The following is a 20,528-nucleotide window of genomic DNA, read 5'->3' on the forward strand; positions in this document are numbered from 1 at the left end:
CAAGCAGTTCAAACACTGAATGCCCAGATCAACAGAACTGGGTAAAGGAGGAAAACGGAGGGCCAAAAAACCCTACTGGTTTCTCCAACCTTCCCCTATTTATTGCAGACACTTCCTTCCAAAGGAATTCTATTTTCGCGCTGATGTATGCCACAAAAGGTTACAATCCACCCGATATCCTCCTACAGATCCGCCGCTCTGCTCCCGCCACCGGGCACGAACCTGCCTCCGCTGACGGGAGCGACAGCCGGGCTGACTGCTCCCTCAGACCCGCCGGCGCACAGCAGCCAGCGGCCACCCGCTCGCTGGGGACCACCGGCCGTCGCGCGGGCAGCCACCCACCGCCGCCCGCCAGCGGCCAACGGCGCGGGCGCCCGGGCGCAGGCGGGCGCTGCCGGCGCATGCGCGGGGCGGGTCTCCTTGCCGCTGCGCGGAGGGCGAGCGCAGGCCTCAAGGAGAGGGCAGGAGGAGGAGAGGGGGAGCAGCCGCCGCCATGTTCCTGTGCGCTCCCCTGCGGGCCGCGGCCGCACGCTCGGTAAGGGGGAGGCTGCTGCGGCGACACGTCTGTCCCCGGCGGCCGGGACAGGGCGCCTGCTCGGCTGGAGGAGGCCGCGGGAGAGGAGGGTGGGTGGCGGGGGCCCGCGGCGGGGCGCGGCCTCGGGGAGGAAAGGCCCGGCGCAGGCGGTGGGAGGCCGCCGGCCGTCTCCTTCCCCCTCGGGACCCCCGGGCCTGCCGGCCTTACCTGACCGGCTCTGGAGTTGCGCTGCTTGTATCAGGTGAAAAAGGCTCTCGCAGTAACGGCTTGGTGCTTATTGTAGGTTATTGGGAAGCTTTCCAGGTGGAAATCAGGTTTCTGTATTGCCCGCGTGTGTAAGATTCACCATTGGAAGGAAGCCCCTTCGCTGGTTTTTCAGTCCTGAGTCAGCTCTTCACGCTAATTGAAGTCCTGTAGGCCAGTGTGAAAAACCGAGGTCTTGTCCTGTTTCTCCTTAAAGCCTGAAATTTACAGGTTTGGGTTCGTGGAAACCCAAAGTACATTATCTTTGGGTGGAATAAAGGGTTTTCAGCTGAAGTGCTGCTTTTGGTAAGCAACTCTCTCTTAGAGTTAGAAACCTGAAGTTTACAACGTGGTGGTGGTCCCTTGAGAGCCCAAACTGTGTATGTGCTGTGTTTACTTAGCACTTGGTAGGATTTATACCAGAGCGTCAAATCCTCATTTATATACTCCTCTCAGCATAGTCTGCAGAATTGCAGTTGTATTTGCGTGCTCTACTTACACTTTTTAGTCTTCTTTTGAATTTTACATGTTGTCTGGTTCACAGAGGGCACTCAAGTTGGCATGCCAGTGTAGTTCATTTGATGTGCTTCCTGCCAGCTGATAGAAACAATAGACTCCTGGAATAGGTGGCACTCGGGAACGATCTGCAGTCCACAGCATTATCCATGTATCCCACAGTTCATTTTGGCCTCTGACACAGAATGTCAGGAGATGCTTTCGTGGCTGCTATTTCAGATGAGCCAGAAGTGGAAAGCAAAGAGGAAACGGGTGCGTAGTAAATCCAGTGCTTCCTGGAAGGACTGATCATATGACAGGGAAAGACTGCAGCCATTGTGTGAAACTACATTGCAGGTGAAACTGCAAGGTGATCTGCTGATGAAAAGATTGAGCTGCTTAGGTTGCTCTTACAGAAGAGCAGGGACTGTAGTTCCCTGGTACTTAGGCTTGGATTTCGGATCTGACCTCATGCCTGTATTTTTGCTAGTTTGATGCTGATCCACTTGAAATCCCACAAATTTTATACAGTAACAGAAATTAAGTAGTTAAGGGAGGGATTTCATTTTTTTTTAATGTGCTGTACTTGACTTACTTCAAGAACTCTCAAAATTGGTGTAGAATTCAATACAAAAATATATGTACAAAATTATTTTTTATATAGAATGTTTGCTTATGACAAGATAATATCAAATGATTTATTTATACTGGCCAGTCAATCTTGATCTGTTTTGGCATAAGAATACAGAGAATAGCTGTACACAACTTGCATATGGATCTTGTGTCCTGTTGATATTTCAGGTTCTTAGCTTTGTTCCCTTACACCTGATGTCACTGATCGGCGTGATTAAAAACTGAAGAAGCATGTAAATGTTTCCTAGAGAAGAACCTCAGTAGCGGTAGTTTCTGCAAACTTTTTCAAGGGCATGCTATAAAGTAACAAATTGGAAAATTCTCCATTAAATATTTGGTGAGAATTTGTATTCAAGGCAGTTAGATTAAGCTGTGGCAGAGTGTTACCTGTTTGAAATTAAATCTTTTAACTTCTGCATTGTTTGAAATGGTCAAGGTAAGAGATGTGCTCTCCTAATAGTACAGGAAAACCCTTAATATTCTTCTCTTGACTTAATTCAGTCTATTAGTGATGACATGAGAATTAATGGCTTACTATTAGAGTAGAAATCAAGCTGGATCTGAAAGCAGTCTCTAGCAGTTTTGTAAATTATTAACTATTAATGCTGTCCACTTTTATTTTGCTTGTAGATAAGACAAATCCGATACGTACATAGAACAGCAGTGTGCAATGCCAGTGGAGGAGCATTATTTGTGGTAAGTACTTTTCTACCGTAGTGGAAGGGGGAATGTGCAAGAAGAGTTTGGCTTTTTTAATCTGCGGAAAAGATTCTGATGGGCAGAACTTGCCATAGAAGTTTGCTGGAATTTACGAGGAAGCATTTTTTCAGTTGAACTTTCTATTAGAGTGGCGATGGAGTATCAAAAGATCTTACTGTAGTTTTTGGCCTTGTGTTTCTAATATAGTGAAAACTCTTGTTTATTAGTAGTGATGGTGATATTAGCGGCACTGGTGTGTGATTGCAGATGAGACTTGGTTTAAACTTATTTCATTATATAGAACAGTTTCTATTTTTTTTTATTGAAGTTTAATTATTTTGTAATTGAAGCTCATGAAACTTCTTGCAGGTGTAATTTCTAGATTTCTAAAACTTGCTACAGAATTACTCTTAGGTTCAGGTGTAGCTCTGTTCACTAGCAGTTGGAAAGTGCAATTCTTGTTCATATTGTATGTCATATGCTGCATAATGATTCATAATCGAGGCCGTTAAGCATTATCATAATACATGTAAATAGTGATTGCAAAAAAAAAAGCCTTCAAATGTAACAGTGTAAAGCAGATGTATTGTCTTTCTGCCTCTGAAAAGAACCGGAAGCATTTCAGAGATGTATTCTCTCCCATTGTGCTCCATTTGGAACTTTTCTCTAGTCTGCAATTCATCAGCTGAATAACTTGGCATTTTTCCAGAACTTAGTAGAAATCAGTGCTTCACTAGAGATTTGACCACTTTTTTGAAAGCAGGTGCTCAGCATTTTCGGACAGATTTTTTTCATTGTTGCTGTTGCCTTTCTGCAGCTGTCCCTGCAGCTTTTCTTGTAAGATGAAGTTAATGGGATTACAATACATGCTTTGTGTACTTCTCCAGAAACCTGAGCAGGCATTGATGATTTATGGAGTGAGAGCTGGTATTCAGGGAAGAGAGGAAACTTCAAGTGTAGTTTGAGGTTGGTGAAGACAGGCAAAAGGTGTCTTTGGCACCCTCATGGATGTTGGTGTCTGGCATATGAAGCTAGACAGCTTTGTAAATTCTCCAGGCATTTTTCAAGATTTATGTAATTGCTTAAATTACTTGCTGGAGGGATGAGCCTGAAAATAGAGAAAAGGAAGTAGAAAAGAAAAAGTGTGTGTTTTAGTTAGCTACTTGTGATATCCAGCTGTTTTATTGAATAGCATCATTCACATTTTATTTTTATTCTGCAACAGAATTTTTGCTAGCAGAGCATAGGAAATTGTTGGGGGGGGGTGTTTTATGGTTGTTTTGGTTTTGTTTTTTTTAATAAGGTTATATTTGTTTTTCCATGAAGCAAAAGGCTATGGGAAGAAGACAGTTGGATGTCATTGTGTGTGCATGTAACTGTTTGCCCTAACTACAATGAAAAACCTTCAGAGCAAATTTCAGATGTTATTTTAACAGCAGATTTCAAGGGATACTCTTCCTGCTGAGTTGAGCTGAAGGCTTTATTTTAATCAGTACTAGGTGTTTGTATACAATCAGAAAATGGGACATTTTTCCCCCAGATTTCTGTAGGGGGGGAAAAAACAACATTAAAAAAGGTCTTAGTTTTCTGGAATATTACTAGCAGATGAAGTGTCAAAGGTTGTGTAAAAACTGCTTGTGGAGGAATAGTAGGCTTAGCTGAGAGTGAGTGTAACCTGTTGTGGTGGTCCTTTTTGTATGTCAGTTTACACACAAGTGTCTTGGTTTTGTTTTGCAAAGCATATTGGTGCTTCTTGTTGCAATTTACATATAGAAAATCTGTATGTGAGGAAAGGAAATGAATACAGCATATTTGTTTTGTAACAGCAGGGGACACACTGGCAGGGGACTTGGTCGTCTTAAAATCTAGCATTAAAAGGCAGTGCTGATTTGCATGCTCTTTACCCCTTTGTAAACTTTTTTCGTGCAAATTTTTTCCTTACATATTATCAGAAACATACAGAAATAAGAAAATTTCTACTGAAACTCCTTTTTATTCTGAAACGCCCAAGAAGAGACTTTCTCAACCATTAAACTCAGTCTAGTGCCATCATAATTTTATTTACAGTGGTTACCTTTCTTTCTTTCTTTAAACATGCCTTGTCTTTGACTTTTTACCTGTCTTTAGCCTCCTTAAGAGCTAAAACTAAACTCTGCTACTTTGTGGTTTTCAACACATGGACCGAGTTCCTTATTAAGAGCCCTGATGCGGGCTTTGTCATAGGGCTGCACAGGGATTCAGTACAGAAGGCTAGATAATTGCTATATTGCAGGTTTTGGTTACTTGTGAAGATGGTCAGTGAAATACGTGGGTCTGACAGCACTTCCACCATTCTTAATTTAAGAGAGGTTTACATCTTGAGTTCTGCTGGAATAGTGAATGTGGGGTACTTTCCCCTTGGAGGAGAAGTAATAAATTTCATTGCTGATTTGATATGGACTCTTAACAGGTTGTTGCCCTAAACATGTTTTGCCCTGCAGACCACACAGTTCTCTCGTTTTGGTTTACAGTGCTTTGGGCTGGTGTTTACCACAGGGCATCGATCAAGTTTCAGGCCAACTTTCTTGCAGTATTCATGAAAGCTAAATTATTCTAGTTATTCTGTTGTAATTCTTCAGCACTCTTTAATAATTCTCTGTGCCAAGGAAGACAGGTGATTAGATCACTGAAAAAGAATAACAGAAGGGCCCAGGTTGGTGTAGCAGAAAGAACAAGATGAACATTCAGCAGCCTGAGTACCTTCCACGGGAGAGCACCATCATCTGTAGGGACAGCGTGGCTTGGGTAGGCCTTCACAGTGCAGCTGTTCACACGTTGAGTAGGTTGGGCTGAATGCTGCAATACAAATGTGATACAGTCAAGCTATGTGTGGAATCAAAACATATTGTGCAAGACTTCAGGAAATTGGAGAGCATGAGAAGGGAATCGGAAAAAATGTGTGGCTAGAGATTGACCTTGCTTTTCAACAAATTGCTGTCGTTGGTACAGACATAATTGTTTGTACTTAGTTTGTGTATGGAGGAAGACTTAATATATTGGTTTCTTTTTATGAACATCTCTTATATGAGGAAAGGCCAAGAGAGCTGTGACTGTTCGAGAAGAGAAGGCTGGGGGAGGGGGATCTTATCAATGCTTATAAATACCTGAAGGGAGGGTGCAAAGAGGACAGAGCCAGGATCTTTTCAGTGGTGCCCCGTGACAGGACCAGAGGGAATGGCCTCAGAGAATTCGCGAAATGCTTTTTTACTGTGAGGGTGACCAAGCACAAGCAAGGTTGCCCAGAGAGGTTGTGAAGTCTCCCACCTTGGAGATATTCAGAAGAAGCCATCTGGACATGATCTTGGGCAACCAGCTCTGGGTGTCCCTGCTTGAGCAGGGGGGTTTGGCCCAGATGACCTCCACAGGTCCCTTCTAACCTCAGCCACTCTGTGATTTAACACAGTGTTCCTTCCACTACTCTGTCCTTAATTCTGATCTTGTTCTACAGAATCTGTATCCTAAAAAAAGGCAGAAATGCACCCATACCATTTAGGAGCAAATTGGCTCATGTTACTCTCAGATAAATGGTGCAGTGTCAGACAAATGCAATATTACGGAACATGTGACTGACAAATCTCGTAACAGCTTGGTAGACCTAAAACTCTGAAAGCACTTGACTAAAACTAACAAACTCTCCACAGCACAGAATTAGATGAAGCCCATTTAGGAAAATGGAAAACAAAAAAAGGTGACATGATCTTATTTAGTGTTCACCTGTACTGTAGCCTTTACAATGTGTTTTGGGGCCTTGCTGCACAGAACTGACTGTGGCAAACGGTAGCTTCAGATATAAAGTCTTTATTATTCCTCCATACATGTTAGGGTGTTTAAGGATATCAGTTTAGAGATGATAAGCTGAAAAGAACAGCTGTTCTAGAAAGAGGGAGACTTTAATAAATCAGATATACTTATTTGCAAAAGAAGTTGAGATCAAGTACAATTGTAACTATATCAAATAGCTCTGAAGGCGACATAGCAGCCTGAAATAGGCATGCAGATATGAGAAGGAAGAGTTAAGTTCTGGAAATACTTATCTCGAATCATGGATTTGATGTGTGCAGCTAAGACATACAACAGGTCTGTAAGGGGCAAAAAAACCCCAGAACTTGCACAGTATTTCCAACCAGTTTTTCCTCTATCAGCCTCTATTTGAGAACTTCCATTGAAACTGGCAGAAAACGTTCACCAGCACGACATATGAGGAGTCAAATCCTTTATCTGGAAGGGTCATTCTAAAAGAGTGGCAATTGTGTTCCTAAAAGCTGTTTCATGTTATCTTGTAGACCACACAATAAGCAATAAATCAATACTTAATAGAATATTAGGGTGTTCAAAGGGAATCTGTTATCTTTCTGTAATTCCTGTTATTAGGGGGAAAGTCATCCTTGGTGGTGAAGTAGATATTGACTGTAGTTTTATGTTTGACTTGGAACTGTGGTAGGGGTACATGCTCTTAAATTGATGGTGGCAGTAGTACTGTCTGCTCCAGGATATAGACAGGATAAGCAAAGGGAATCTCTTGCTAGACCAACAGATGTAATTGAAGTTAAGTATTTGGCTTGTGGATATTTCTGTATTAAAATTTCTAAATCCAGGAGTAGCTGTGAACTACGTATTTTAAGCTTTGCACTGATGACAGTCTTTCAGTATGTAAGTACCTTGCAGGGTTAAGATTTTTCATTAAGTCCTTCACTGCTTAATAATGCAGTGTGGAAACTGCAAAATCACCCTAGGTTACTTGAGAAAATGTTCAACGTGAAAAGTCAGTGGAGTGGGCTTCTTTCTCCTAAATACGCTTTTAAACCTTTTATTATTAGCTGGCTGTGAATTACTTTTAACATCAAGCCTCAAGTATAGCTTGCATTTTTCCCCAAGCTTTTCCACTTAATTTCAAACTTTCTCAATTTGAAAACTGTATAAAATTTGGAATGAAACTTAAGATATGAGTATTTCAAGGATACCATAATGAGCTTCTTAGAGATAACTGAAAATTTTGTGCAGGAAGTTTTTCTGGTGGATAAGGATTTTCTTCAGAACTAAGATTTTATTATAGGAAAATGTCACTTTCTTCAAGACTTCCAAATTTCTATTTTCTGAAAATAGAACTAAATTCAATTTGATGTTTCCCTAGATGACCACCTTAAAAATAATATGATAGAATACCTTATTTTGGAAATATTAATTCTAAATTCTGCTTCTTCCACTCTGATTCAGAATTGTATCTAAAATTAAAATGTTGAAATCAATTACAAATCAAGAGAGTATGTTAAAATGTTTTAATAATGTGTTTTTGAATGTGCAGACATGTTAGTTATATAGCAAGCTTGATGAATTTAAAGTTTTTACAGTTAGTGTCTGGTGAGAAAAGAAAATATGGGCTGCTGTTTTAGTCCTTTGTTGTTTATTAGGTATTAACCAGAGGACTCCACATGGGATGAGTTTGAACATAATTGCCAAACTGTAGTAACTGTTAAAAAATTGATATTTTGATAACAACACCATATTCCTCAAGAAATACTTTTTTTTGAATAGGAAATAACAGGAATAAATCATTAATTTTTAAGAGTGATGAAATAATTACCAACGTTGCTGGTAACTTGCCCAGAGATATTTAATCCTTTATGATTGAGCACTATGAAATTTTTATCTGGAATATATCAGTTTTATTCAAGCAACTCAACTGTAACTGCCTAATGAGAAGATACAGTACAACAGTAAATCTGTCTTGAATAATTTCCTGACAACCCTATTTTTACATGTTTTCTTTTTCTTTTCCTGAAGCACAGAGATAGTCCTGAAAATAATCCAGATACGCCATTTGAGTTCACAGCTGAAAACCAAAAGGTATGCAGACAAAGCAAGTTAAATACACAGACTTTGTCTTTAGATCAGTACTGATTTTTTTTCCCTCTTTCCCTTTAAAAAGCGAATAGAAGCAATCATAAACAACTACCCAGGGGGACACAAGTCTGCAGCTGTCATGGCAGTACTAGATTTGGCCCAAAGACAGCATGGATGGTTGCCCATATCAGCTATGAACAAGGTATTTAGTACTTAATTTATCTTTCAAGCATAATTGTACTGTTTTCTGTAAATACCTTACTAGAATATTAGCTTTTTATTTATCAAAGCATACTGCCGTGGTAATTTACATGTTGCACAGCATTGTGAGAACTCCCTGTGACACTACATTTTAAAAAACAAAAGGAAAAACTAATGCAGAAAACTTGGGGCTCTGTCGTTTATGTAATGTTAGCCTATTGCTAGAAACTACAGGCAGAACAAAACAAAAATCACATGAGCCTTATTTAGATGGGCTCTTTTCCCAGAATCATCCTGGAAGTAGGAACAGGAACTTGAAAGATTTTGTTCACTGCTGAATTTGAGGCGAGAAAAAAAGAGAACGATGGTGGGTTGTTTTTTTTCCTCCCAGATGGGTGGCACCACACGTTGCCAGGATTGTACTTAATCTCTAGGCCTGTAAAGGCTTCTGCAGAGCAGCATTAGTGTAGTAGGTGTCATGGGCAGTGTATAATGCTTCACAGCAAGTGTGCAGAATACTTATCAAATTATTTCTTAAAATTGTTTCAAAATAAGCAAGCAACTAACCTGCTCCAAAGTGATGGGTTCCATGACAGTAATCAATACCAAGACATAAAAAATTCTTGTTTATATTCGTATGAATAAATCTGTCATATTTTGTGTTACAATCTGGCATCAGTTTTAAAGTGAGAAGTTTTAAATTAATCAAGATATGCTGAGGATTGTAAGCGTTACAGAAATTACTGAAGGAGTGCACATTTAGAGAAGGGCAACTTACATCTGCTGCTGTTTCTACAGTGTAGCATGAAGCCTCAAATGTCCGTTAATACTGAATGGGAAAAGTATTATTGTTTATTTACTCTTGTTTGATTGGTATTATGTTTAAAATGATCTTAAGATTTTTAAGTGACTAAATATTTTCCATGGTTATTTGCCTGCAATAGAGACTGGAACATAAAACAGTTACACTTTTGAAAACGGAGCCAGTTTTCAACGTGAGCAGTTTGCCAGGGTTCCAGGTTCATCAGGTCAGGGATACTTGCACCAGAACCGTCTCCGTGGAGATAGTGCTTCAGTCCCTGTTCATTAGCTGTGACGCCAATCTGCAGATGTAGCCTTGGTGTCTCTAAGGCCAGCTCAGGTGTATCACAGAACCTGAGACCGACCTGCTGTTACCCGAATTAGGTGAGCATAGTACCAGCCTCCAAGTATTCCCTTACCCAGAGGCTTACATGGGTTAGTGTGGGCAGATGTGTAGAAGTTTGTTCATTTGTACAGCAACAGAGCAGACGTGCAGTGTGAGCTGGAGCTGACAGTGAATGCTGGAACCCAGCTGACTCCTTGCATCTGGCTTCTGTGTGATGCTAGGCGCTGGAGGGGAATTGACTTGCACTCCTCGCTGTGCTGATCCGTGGCTTAGTGGAGTTTGTGCTTGAGCAGGGCGACTCCAGTCGGAGTGAGTCAGGTTATCTTTTCTTGGCACTGGAATACAGTTGTGCTTTGATACCCACCCCCTCCCTCTTATTTACCTGTTACTGCAGACAGAGGACAGGTGACTTTACTGAATGGTTTGTTAAATGCCTTTACTGATGCCCTGTGAGAATTCAATATAGCATCTGTTTTCCCCTTGTTACAGGTTGCTGAAATTTTAGAAATGCCTCCCATGAGAGTGTATGAAGTAGCAACCTTCTACACAATGTATAATCGCAAACCTGTTGGGAAATACCATATTCAGGTCTGCACTACCACGCCTTGCATGCTGCGAGACTCTGATAGTATTTTAGAAGCCATTAAGAAGAAACTTGGTATGACACAAATTTGTAATACACTTTTTGCAACTTTTTTTACCTTTGTTTAATGACAGTGAAGTAAAATTTTTCATATGGTGGGGACATAGCAATGGTATTGACAATACAGGGTGAAATCATTGGAGAATAGGCATTAAACACTTCAAATTTCAGATTTGGAATTTATTCTTTAAAGATTTCAGTACAGTAGAGCAGAAAAGGCCGTTGTCTGGAGTGCCATTTTGCGCTCCTAAAGTGGTTTTAAAGGCAGTTTGCCAGGAAATGCATTATTCTAGTATGACTCGGACTGAGAAAGTAAGCCCTATCCCATGTATAGGGGAGGACTCTGAATGCCATGGCACTTCTTTATATGCAAAATAAGATTCTTAAGGTATATGCTGTACGAAAGTTGTTGGTGAAGGTTGTTTTTTTTTTTACTTAAGTAAGGTCATAGAATCATAGACTGGTCTAGGTTGGAAGAGACCTTAAAGACCATCTAGTTCCAACCCGCCTGCCGTGGGCAGGGACACCTTTCACCAGACCAGGTTGCTCAAAGCCCCATCCAACCTGGCCTTGGACACTGCGAGGGAGGGGGCAGCCACAGCTTCTCTGGGCAGCCTGTGCCAGTGCCTCACTGCCCTCATAGTAAAGAATTTCTTCCTTATATCTAAATCTACTCTCTTTCAGTTTAAAACCATTATCCCTTGTCCTATTGCTACTCTCCCTGATAAAGAATCCCTCCTCATCTTTCCTGTAGGCCCCTTTTAAGTACTGAAATGACAGAACAAGGTCACCCTGCAGCCTTCTCTTCTCCAGGCTGAACAGCCCCAACTCTTCCCGCCTTTCCTCATGAGAGGTGTTCCAGCCCTTGGATCATTTTTGTGGCCTCCACTGGACCTGCTCCAGCAGCTCCATGTCCTTCCTGTGCTGAGGGCTCCAGAGCTGAACACAGGGCATAGACACAGGGGTCTCACCAGAATGAGTAGAGGGGCAGAATCCCCTCCCTTGACCTGCTGGCCATGCTGCTTTTGATGCAGCCCAGGATACGGTTGGCCTTCTGGGCTGCCAGCGCACATTGCCCGGTCTTGTTGAGCTCATCAGCCAGCACCCCCAAGTCCTTCTCCTCAGGGCTGCTCTCGATCCATTCTTTGCCCAGCCTCTATTTGTGCTTGGGATTGTCCTGACCCAGGTGTAGGACCTTGCATTTGGCCATGTTGAACTTTGAGATACGCATGGGCCCACCTCCCAAGCCTGTCAAGGTACCTCTGGATGGCAAACACGATGTTAACATAACTGAAGAATTCTCCATGGGAAAAGTCATTTGAGACTGCTGCATAGAACTCATGGGGTTTGTGGGTTGGTTTTTTTTTTTTCTCCTTGTTGGGTGGTTATGGGGAGGAGTGGGGATAAGATCAGTAACTAAGGACTCTTCCCCTTCTAGGAAGTTGCAAGCTGTGCTAACATTTTCTAAGAACCACTGTGATAAGAGCTGCAGAACAGTTGCTTGTTATCTTGCATTTCATATATTCCGTTGTCTGGAAAATGCATATTTAGATGAAATTTGTCTTTGTTATTGCAAAGATAGCTTAATTTTAACTGAAACTCTTAGCTTGAGAAATTAAAGCATTAAGGATGATTGTGTAGCTCTTACTGAGACACAGGCCTTACTTAGCCTTTTATTAGGTTTTCTCCCTTCTAGTAATTATAGTGGAAAACCGCTTTTGAGCATTCTTCCTTCCATGAAGTATTTTGTCGAGATCAGACTCAGATGTTATTTTGGCTAACTTACCCTCTGGGGAAGGTCTGTATCACTAGAAGCTAAGTATGTCTACAGAGTTGTTCAGGAAATAAGCCTTTGTGTATAAACTTGAAGTTGTTTATGAATGTGTAGCTAACAGTGTTAATGCTTGGATCTTGGTTAATTTGGGAATTCAGTACTCAGCACTGTATATTAACGCATTTCATATCAGCACATGAAAGATATATTTTACCTTTTTTTCCATTCTGTCATACTGATTACTAAAAATGTTCCTGAGTAGAACTGTTCTGTTTCTTAGAATTGTCATTTCATGGTTATTTGTCCATAAACCATATCTAAACCTGTAAATGAGGTCTCAAAAATGTATCTGAAGACTGACTTCATAGTTTATTAGAATCTGTTGTTTAATGGAAACGTTTTGGGCTCATTTAAGAGGAGTTAACTATGCAAGTATTTTTAAGGCCAAAATACAAGTAATGAGAAGACTGTGTAGTACTTAAGACTCATGCTTTATTACTTGTTCAATAACCATTTCTGAACCTAATATCTTTATTGGTTTAGGTATAAAAGTTGGGGAAACAACACCTGATAAACTCTTCACGCTGATAGAAGTGGAATGTTTAGGTGCTTGTGTAAATGCACCAATGGTACAAATAAATGACAATTACTATGTAAGTATTACATTCCCTTTTAAAAGATTGAACTACTTCGCTGCGTTACCTGTGTTTTCACTTGTTTCAGATTCTGAAGTTTTGGTCAGTTACTTCAAGTTCCTATTGGCAGGGACAACTTAGAACCTAGAGCATCTTCTAGTTTCTTGGCCTTTTTGTGGAACACTTCATCTGGATCACAGTGTATCACTATATTTTTCCTTTCAGTTACTGTCTTGATATATACAAGTGGGGTCGTGCATTTTTGTGACAGTGGTCTGCCCATAAATCTGGAATTCTTAAGTAGGTATTTGATAAGCTTTTACAAGCACTTTACAACAGTGTTGGAAAGTATGGACTGGTTTAGCACTATTTTTGAACTTCTGAATTATGGCTCAATTGGATGCCATCAGACCAAAGGAATTAATGTATTGACTGAATTCAGCTTTTTTAAAAAAAACTTTATTTTTAAGAACTGTTCTATTGAACTGTACCCACAACATTTTTGTCACAGCTGATACCATTTTGCAGTATGTGCAATGTCATGTGTCTAGTGGGTATGCAGAGATCCAGCCCACCAATACACCAAGCAAGCTGAAAACACAAATCCACGTTACAGATGACCCATGTGAACGTTGTTAGTTTTAACATAATTTCTGCAACTATATGTAAGCCAAGAATTTTAACATTAAAATTACAGTAGGCTTTTAAATTTTCCTAATTCTTTACATTGGTATGTGTGTTGATGGACAGGATCAAAATTACGTATGCTAGGATCACACCTAAGGGAGCCACTAATCTGATGAATTTTGAATGCTGCAATTTGCACAATTGCTGACTTTCTCTTTTGTCAATGATTTTTTTTAACAGGAAGATTTGACACCCAAAGATATTGAAGACATAATTGATGAGCTAAAGGCTGGCAAAGTTCCTAAACCTGGCCCAAGGTATGCTGTGTTTGTGTAATACTGGCCAACTGCTTGAAGACTCATCCTTTTGAGAAACTAAATTCCTGTTCCAGTGATTTGAGTTAACAACCTACAGCTAAAAAGCATTAATTAATTTACTGAACAGAATGGCACGCATTCAGTGCCTTTCTATATATTCAAAGCCAAAAAGAACTGGAAAGAACTGAAAAGAGAATTTTCATGTTCTCAGTGACATAAGAGAAGCATGAAATGGGAAAACATCAATTGTGATTTTGCTTAGTACCTAAGAGGGCAGTGGTATCATGTTGGATTTTTTTTTTGTGTAGATCATGTAAATCAACAAATACTTGTTTGTTGACATGAGTTTGTGAAAGGGGTATTATTTCTGAACTTACCTGTTATTTCCCCTTGTTGTTAGCCCAACTACACGTTTGTGTGACTGGAGGCATTAATTTGACTTGGGTGTGTTACCTACTCCTATTGTTTCTATAATGATTTTTGAAAATACAAGAACAATAATGTTACAACAGTACAGTTTCCAAACACAGGGAAGCATCTTTAACAAAAATATGACTTCATACAATTGGATACTGCCTTTGGTATTATTGGGATCAACATCGCTTTTGTCTGGCCAACCTGTATGTAAATAAAAAAGAAAACTAGTGGTCCTATCTTGTACTTCGGTTATGAAACTATTTGTCACTACCTGAATTTGAAATCCTTTTGATTTAAGAGTAGCATCACGTGTTTCTGAAGGATGACTAGGAAGAATGAAAGAAAAAAAAAAAGTGGCTTCAGCCTTAAGTCAGATTTGTAACTGTCTTCTGTCCCATGATTAAACAGTATCTGAGGTTGTAACAATACCAGCAATGAATAAAATTGCTTTCATTTTTCAGGAGTGGACGTTTCTCTTGTGAGCCAGCTGGTGGCCTTACGTCTCTGACTGAACCACCCAAAGGACCCGGTTTTGGAGTTCGAGCTGACCTCTGAGGATTTTTGTAATATAGGATGAACTGTTTGAAAATAATAAAGTAACTTTAATCTCAGTAAAATGATGTACATTCTAGTATTTTTTTTTAAATGAAGAAAGCAACAGCAATTAAAGTATCTAACTTACCGTGGTTTTAACTACTGCAAAGCATAATCATGATCCTACGTTATAAGAAAAGTGCTTCTTAAAGTGACTCACTGAAAGAGTCCACTTATGATCATGGAGAGATGAAAGTCGTATCTTCTGCTATGTCACTGAAAATTCTTCCAATTTTTCTAAGGTTCTTTGAAGAAGCAACAAAACTGACTAAATTACAAGTCTGGCAAATGCACAAGGAAACAAACTGAAAGGACATTATCTAAAAAAACTTAATTGTGTATTACTTTTAACTGCAATTTAAAAACAAAAGCAAACAGGAAAGGTGATCCAAGCTGTTGTGTATAAAAAAAAAAAAAGGCAAAACAAAAAAACCCCAAAACAAACCAACAAAAAAAAAACCACACACCAAAAAACAACCCAAAAACCCCCAACAAAAAAACCAAAACGCACTTCCCAAGAAGTCTTGTAGGTTCAGTAAGTCTAGTTCTTACTACCATTCAGTGACCAGGAAAAAGGGAAAAAATGTCAAAATTATCTTTTTACCATGTTACAAAAAAACCCCCAAACAGAAGTAGTACTCTACTAAAAAAAATGAACAGCAACAAGAAACCATTTCCTGTACAAATTTATTCAATACAGCCAAGGTATGCAGTGGGGAGAAGACAATATACCTGAACAGTTTAATACATGGCTAAGTGTAACATGTGAAACCAGTCAGGTGATTCACAGATGCATCTTTGACCTTACTGCTGTGTATCAGCTACTTTTAAGAACTAATCTGTGAAATCAAAGTATTTCTCATGATTATAAAAAAAAATTGAATTTTTTTAAAAATTGACTGCATATTGACACTTAATACATATGCTTGTAAAATCTGGCAAATGCTTTATACATACATATATACAATTTATGTAAATTAGGAATTGCGAACATGTCACTCACCTGAGACCATACTGTGCCTGCCTCTTCTATAATCTCCCTGGAACATACATTCTTATTACAATTAATGTGATAGATGGAGTTTTAATTGTATTATATTTTATTCTATGCTGTAGTTTGTTTTGATACTGCGGTTAACTACTTCCCTAAACTGTTCTCCCTCTTCTGAGTCAAATTTTGTATCTACTGGTTTCCCTGCATAATGATTATCTCATATAGTCTGTTTGTGACGCACCTTTATTTCAGTAGGCTCTGCGAAGCTCCTTGATGTACTGGTAAACAACTAGTGTTACTGCTGGAGCAAAATATGTATGTGTATCACTTTATATGTGTGTATCACTTGTATGTAAAACTTGCTATCCCTTCTACATTACTAAATTCATAAAATGAAATCAGTGAAATGCATAAAAATGGAAAAGTAAATTTGATAACTGCAAGTCATGAATGAAGCAGTGACCCAATAAGCATGACAAAAAAATCTTGTGTATAAGTGATATAGAACACTGCACATATGAGTAAATAGTATATGGATTGACATATCACCTGTAGTTTAGATTTGCAAAATGCTCTTCTGAAAGGTCGCTCCAGCTTTTGTAACAGCCATGTGCCTTGGAACAGGCCAGGCATCTGGCACTATGTGGCACTTCTCTATAGACATAAAATGAGATAGCATATTACATCTTGATGGAAAGACAGACTAATTTTAATATACCAGGTCTGTAGCTAAGCTGTTTGCTCTACTGTAACAATAAAGTTGTATTCTAGGTCATACAGGATTACCTTATTCTAACCTAGCATGAAAGCAGGCAACTATTTTTAAAGTATATGTTGAATATAAACAAGGATTTTGCATGCGTTATGGAACTATGGTGCTAAAAGTATTCATGTTTTTGTATGTAACTGAAACTGATGGGATTGCATAATTGTGTTGAAGGGAAACAGTTTTAGACCTGCCAAATTTGACATTTTCAGGTATACAAACCCAAAGCTCTAGAATGACAGACTCCTCCCATTTGTAAAGCTGGACAGGAAGATTGGTTGCCTTCTCCTACTTCTCACCTGTTCATTCCATCTGTAGGTGAAAACCTTGATGTCTGTCTCATGAGCAGAACATGGACCTCAACAGTTTCCCGTTTGTTGGAGATCATCTTAGTGACGTTCCACAGACAAGTATGTCAGTCATTTTGATGCAACATGTAACAGTCCATTATTGACTAGAAAAGCATAATTTACATTATCCTTATTGCCTGGTACAAACCTGACAGACTACTGTTCAAATTGAATATTGTAGGGCAGCTGTAGGACTGTGAAATATTTGAAGAGAAATAAGCAAATAACTATTACTATTCTCTCTCATCTTCCCTATTTCATTCATCAGTTGTAGGAGGCTTTATGGTCCTGGTTTCTACATCAAAAAAAAGTTTGGCAATCATTGTATTAAGAAATGATTAAAGAAAAAATTCACATCTTATTTCAGGTTTTGTTGAAATTTGAACACTTCAAACATCTCAACTAGACATACAGATTCTGCAACACTTGTTATATGTAGTTGTTTATATGACGTCATTTCACAGTGATAACTTATGGACTGTAAGGAGGATTCACAAGGTGATCATTACAGAAGAGTTCTAGAATAGCATAAGAATTAATATATCCAAGTCCTCTTTTCTGTTCTTGAATAGCTGCATATAATACCCTGTGGTTGCTTTTACCAGTACTATTGAATATTGTAGGTAACATATTAGCAGGACATAATTTCCATTATTCTCAATCAAGACTAACAGAGGGTTACTAATAGTAGTTCTGGGCAGCTGACACAAACCTGTCAAATAATTAAACACAATTCTGCAGTTTCAGTCTACTGGTTACCATCTTGGACTGTAACAGTACTGAGTGGTGAGTTAAATGAAAAAATGAGTTAACTACAGCAACAGTCAACACCTTCCTTAAACTGGTAATGCAGCAGGAACAGAAACAATTCTGTGGGTTTGGTGGTCGTTCGCCCCTCTTCTTGAATGATGTTAAAATGAAAGAATTCAGATGTTAATTCTCCAGCTGTGCAAGTGGAAGGAAACAAAAAGTAACAGAAAGCCTTTTAACTGGAGAGAAAAAAAGACTACCTAGAGAAGATCTTAAGAAAAATAGGTACAGTCTTGGCAAAGGAAATGAGGTTTAGAACATGGAAGCAGAAGTCACACAAAGAACCCACCGGACTGATACAGTGGGTGGTGGTGGTTCTTTCCTTTGGTAAAGATGGAACGAAATTCAGAGTAATAGGAAACTCCACTAGATACCCAGTGATGCATTCGATGTTGGATAATGGAAAGCATTTCCACGACCTCCACACACCACTAGAAAAATGGTATCTGGAACCGTGTTCTGTCATTAAATTGGAAGCAGCAATGAAGTTCAGTTCCGCCTGTGCAGTGTTAGCTGGGGTCACTGGCTGGCCTGCCAATTACCTACCCAAGGTTAGCATGTGCGCTTTCACCAGCATGACATTTTGTAAGTTCTTGGGATAAAGTTCTAACTTTTAGATTTTTTTACAGTCTGAGATTCTCAGTCATTCAATTACTAGACTGAATTCAGCAACAACACAGATCAACTAGCTGCTGTGCACGCTTGTCCTCAGGGAGACCCGTCAGTTCACACAGCTGGCGAGACGCGCTGTTTCACAAGGGAAGGGAAATCAAGGGAAGCACTGTGCATGCCAACACCATGCAGCTACACAGGCATCGTGCAGCTGTGCCATGTAAAAGGGAGGGGCTTCTGGACACAAGGGGAAGAAACTAATGTACGGGTAGCAATTAACTGGCTGATGCTTTTCATTAGTCCAAACAGTAGTTCTTATAAAAGGCCTAAGGAACCGTATTTTCTAGTTACTGATACATATTATTACAAAATCTTAACACTTGCTGCAGAAGATGTTGCTCCTGAGGTTGCTTCCCTGTTACCTCAGCTGCTGGTTGTGGACCCCTCCCAAGACACTGAAATCCTGTGACTGCATGCTACTGGTGCTGATGCACAAGGATCAGAATGCTGTATTGCACCACTGTGCTACACCTGTAGCCTCTCATTTTTTAGGAGGTGAAGCATCAGTATCATCCCCGGTCCCATAGTACTGTGAGAAGAAAAAATATTCTGCCTTGGGAAATAGTTCTTACTCCACATAAGCTGGCAGTCGATAGCCTGTCTGCTCTTCAGTCTGCTTGCCACCTCAGGTGACGGCCTCTGTAATCAACCTGACGTGAAAGAATGTGAAGTGAATGCATCTCCCTTTGTTACTGGTTGCAGGTGCCACCATACCTGCTCCTGGTCAGCCAACAGTGCTCGAGGTACGCTAACGGAATCAAATGAAAAATGAAGGCACTTGCTTTACATGATCTGTACCAGCATTTGTACAAGTAAGATTTTGCAAGCAAATGAGAGAAGTCTGCCTAAACAGTAAGATGACGTGCAGCATGGAAGATCTGAGATTTGCGATGCCATTTTCTACCCATGCTGGAACACAACGGGTGGAAATCAGAAAAATTCACCTTTCAGACTCGCATAGTAAATATTAAGGAATTGTTGCTTTCTACACAGTAGCTGATTAAAGAAATCCAGTAGCAGACTGAGCACCGCAACTAAGACTATATCAAACAAAAGGACTTTGTTTAGCTGCCTTCTCCAGCTACTCCACCTGACAGCCCACCCATCTTCAGCACCTTTCAGCACCCGTCTCGAGAGCACTGAGAACCCACAAGGAGTACAGAACTCATTAAGTCTCACCACGTAACACTGTTTTAATACCCAGACGCAAAACCTTTCACAGGTGCAGAGGAGTGACCCGTTTTTCAGGCTGCAACCAGGACCAGCGTCAGCCCACTTCCGATTCATTCACACGACGCCTGGCTCCCTGGCACACGCAAGACACACCCCGCCCCCCCAAAAAAAAACCAAAACCAACAAAACCTGAGGTGTTCGCTCGGAAACCTGGACACGGGCCCGAGCTGCGAGCAGCAGGCCGCGCCCGGCGGCGGGGCCGGGGGCCGCACGCCCCCGCACGAGGTCCCGCAACGCTTCGCCCGCACCCGCCGGGACGCGGAGCGGGGGAAGCACCGACCGGGCCCGCCCTCCCCCCGCCTCCCCCCGACACCGCGGCACACGCACCTGCGTCCGGGTAACATGGCGGGCCCTGCCCGGCAGGGGCAGCGGCCCGCCCCAGACCGCCGGCGTCCGGTCCCGCCGCCGCCGCCGGGCTGCGCGCACGGCGCAGGCGCATTGCGCCGGCTGCTAAAACTCACTGCGCCATCGCTGCCGGAAAACCTCTCCCCTGGGAGGGGGCGACGGCCGCGGGGCGGGGGGGGCTCCCGCCGGCGGCTGTAGGTCGGCTGCCGTCCCGCGGGCTCCAAGGCTCTCGTCCCCTCGCCCGGTCCCTGCCCCGCGGCCAGGCGCGCCGCAGCCGCGCCCGCCGCCATTTCCAGAAAGTTCCAGTGGCCGCGGCCAAGAAGAGCGCGGCCGCCCCAGCGCCTGCGCACTGCTCGTCCCCCCTCCCCGGCAGCCTGCGAGCCCGTTATTCCGTTATTCCCCGCCGCCTGCGTGCGCAGGGGGGACAGGCGCTCCGCCCGCACGGCACCGAGGAACCCGGAGGCGGGCGGCCGCGCCCGTCTCCCTCGGACGGGGACCGGAGCGCTGCCGTGACGCTG

General features: G+C 41.4%; 1 protein-coding gene and 1 long non-coding RNA gene across 2 annotated transcripts; one reads left to right on the plus strand and one right to left on the minus strand.

The window, feature by feature from the left end:
* Nucleotides 1-450: 450 nt before the first annotated feature.
* NDUFV2 (NADH:ubiquinone oxidoreductase core subunit V2) lies at nt 451-14,863 on the plus strand. The gene is made up of 8 exons (XM_075416464.1): nt 451-535; nt 2,537-2,602; nt 8,426-8,488; nt 8,571-8,687; nt 10,323-10,491; nt 12,794-12,903; nt 13,753-13,829; nt 14,708-14,863. The coding sequence occupies exons 1-8, from the start codon at nt 494-496 to the stop codon at nt 14,799-14,801; spliced, it is 738 nt and encodes a 245-aa protein (XP_075272579.1). The 5' UTR covers nt 451-493; the 3' UTR covers nt 14,802-14,863.
* On the minus strand, nt 2,599-20,527 carry LOC142360861 (uncharacterized). The gene is made up of 3 exons (XR_012763459.1): nt 19,993-20,527; nt 5,345-5,440; nt 2,599-3,713 (listed from the first exon to the last, which is right to left on the minus strand). It is a non-coding gene; the product is annotated as an uncharacterized LOC142360861 (long non-coding RNA).
* Nucleotide 20,528: the final 1 nt, after the last annotated feature.

This window comes from Opisthocomus hoazin, chromosome 3, assembly GCF_030867145.1.
Source record: "Opisthocomus hoazin isolate bOpiHoa1 chromosome 3, bOpiHoa1.hap1, whole genome shotgun sequence".
NCBI lineage: Eukaryota > Metazoa > Chordata > Aves > Opisthocomiformes > Opisthocomidae > Opisthocomus > Opisthocomus hoazin.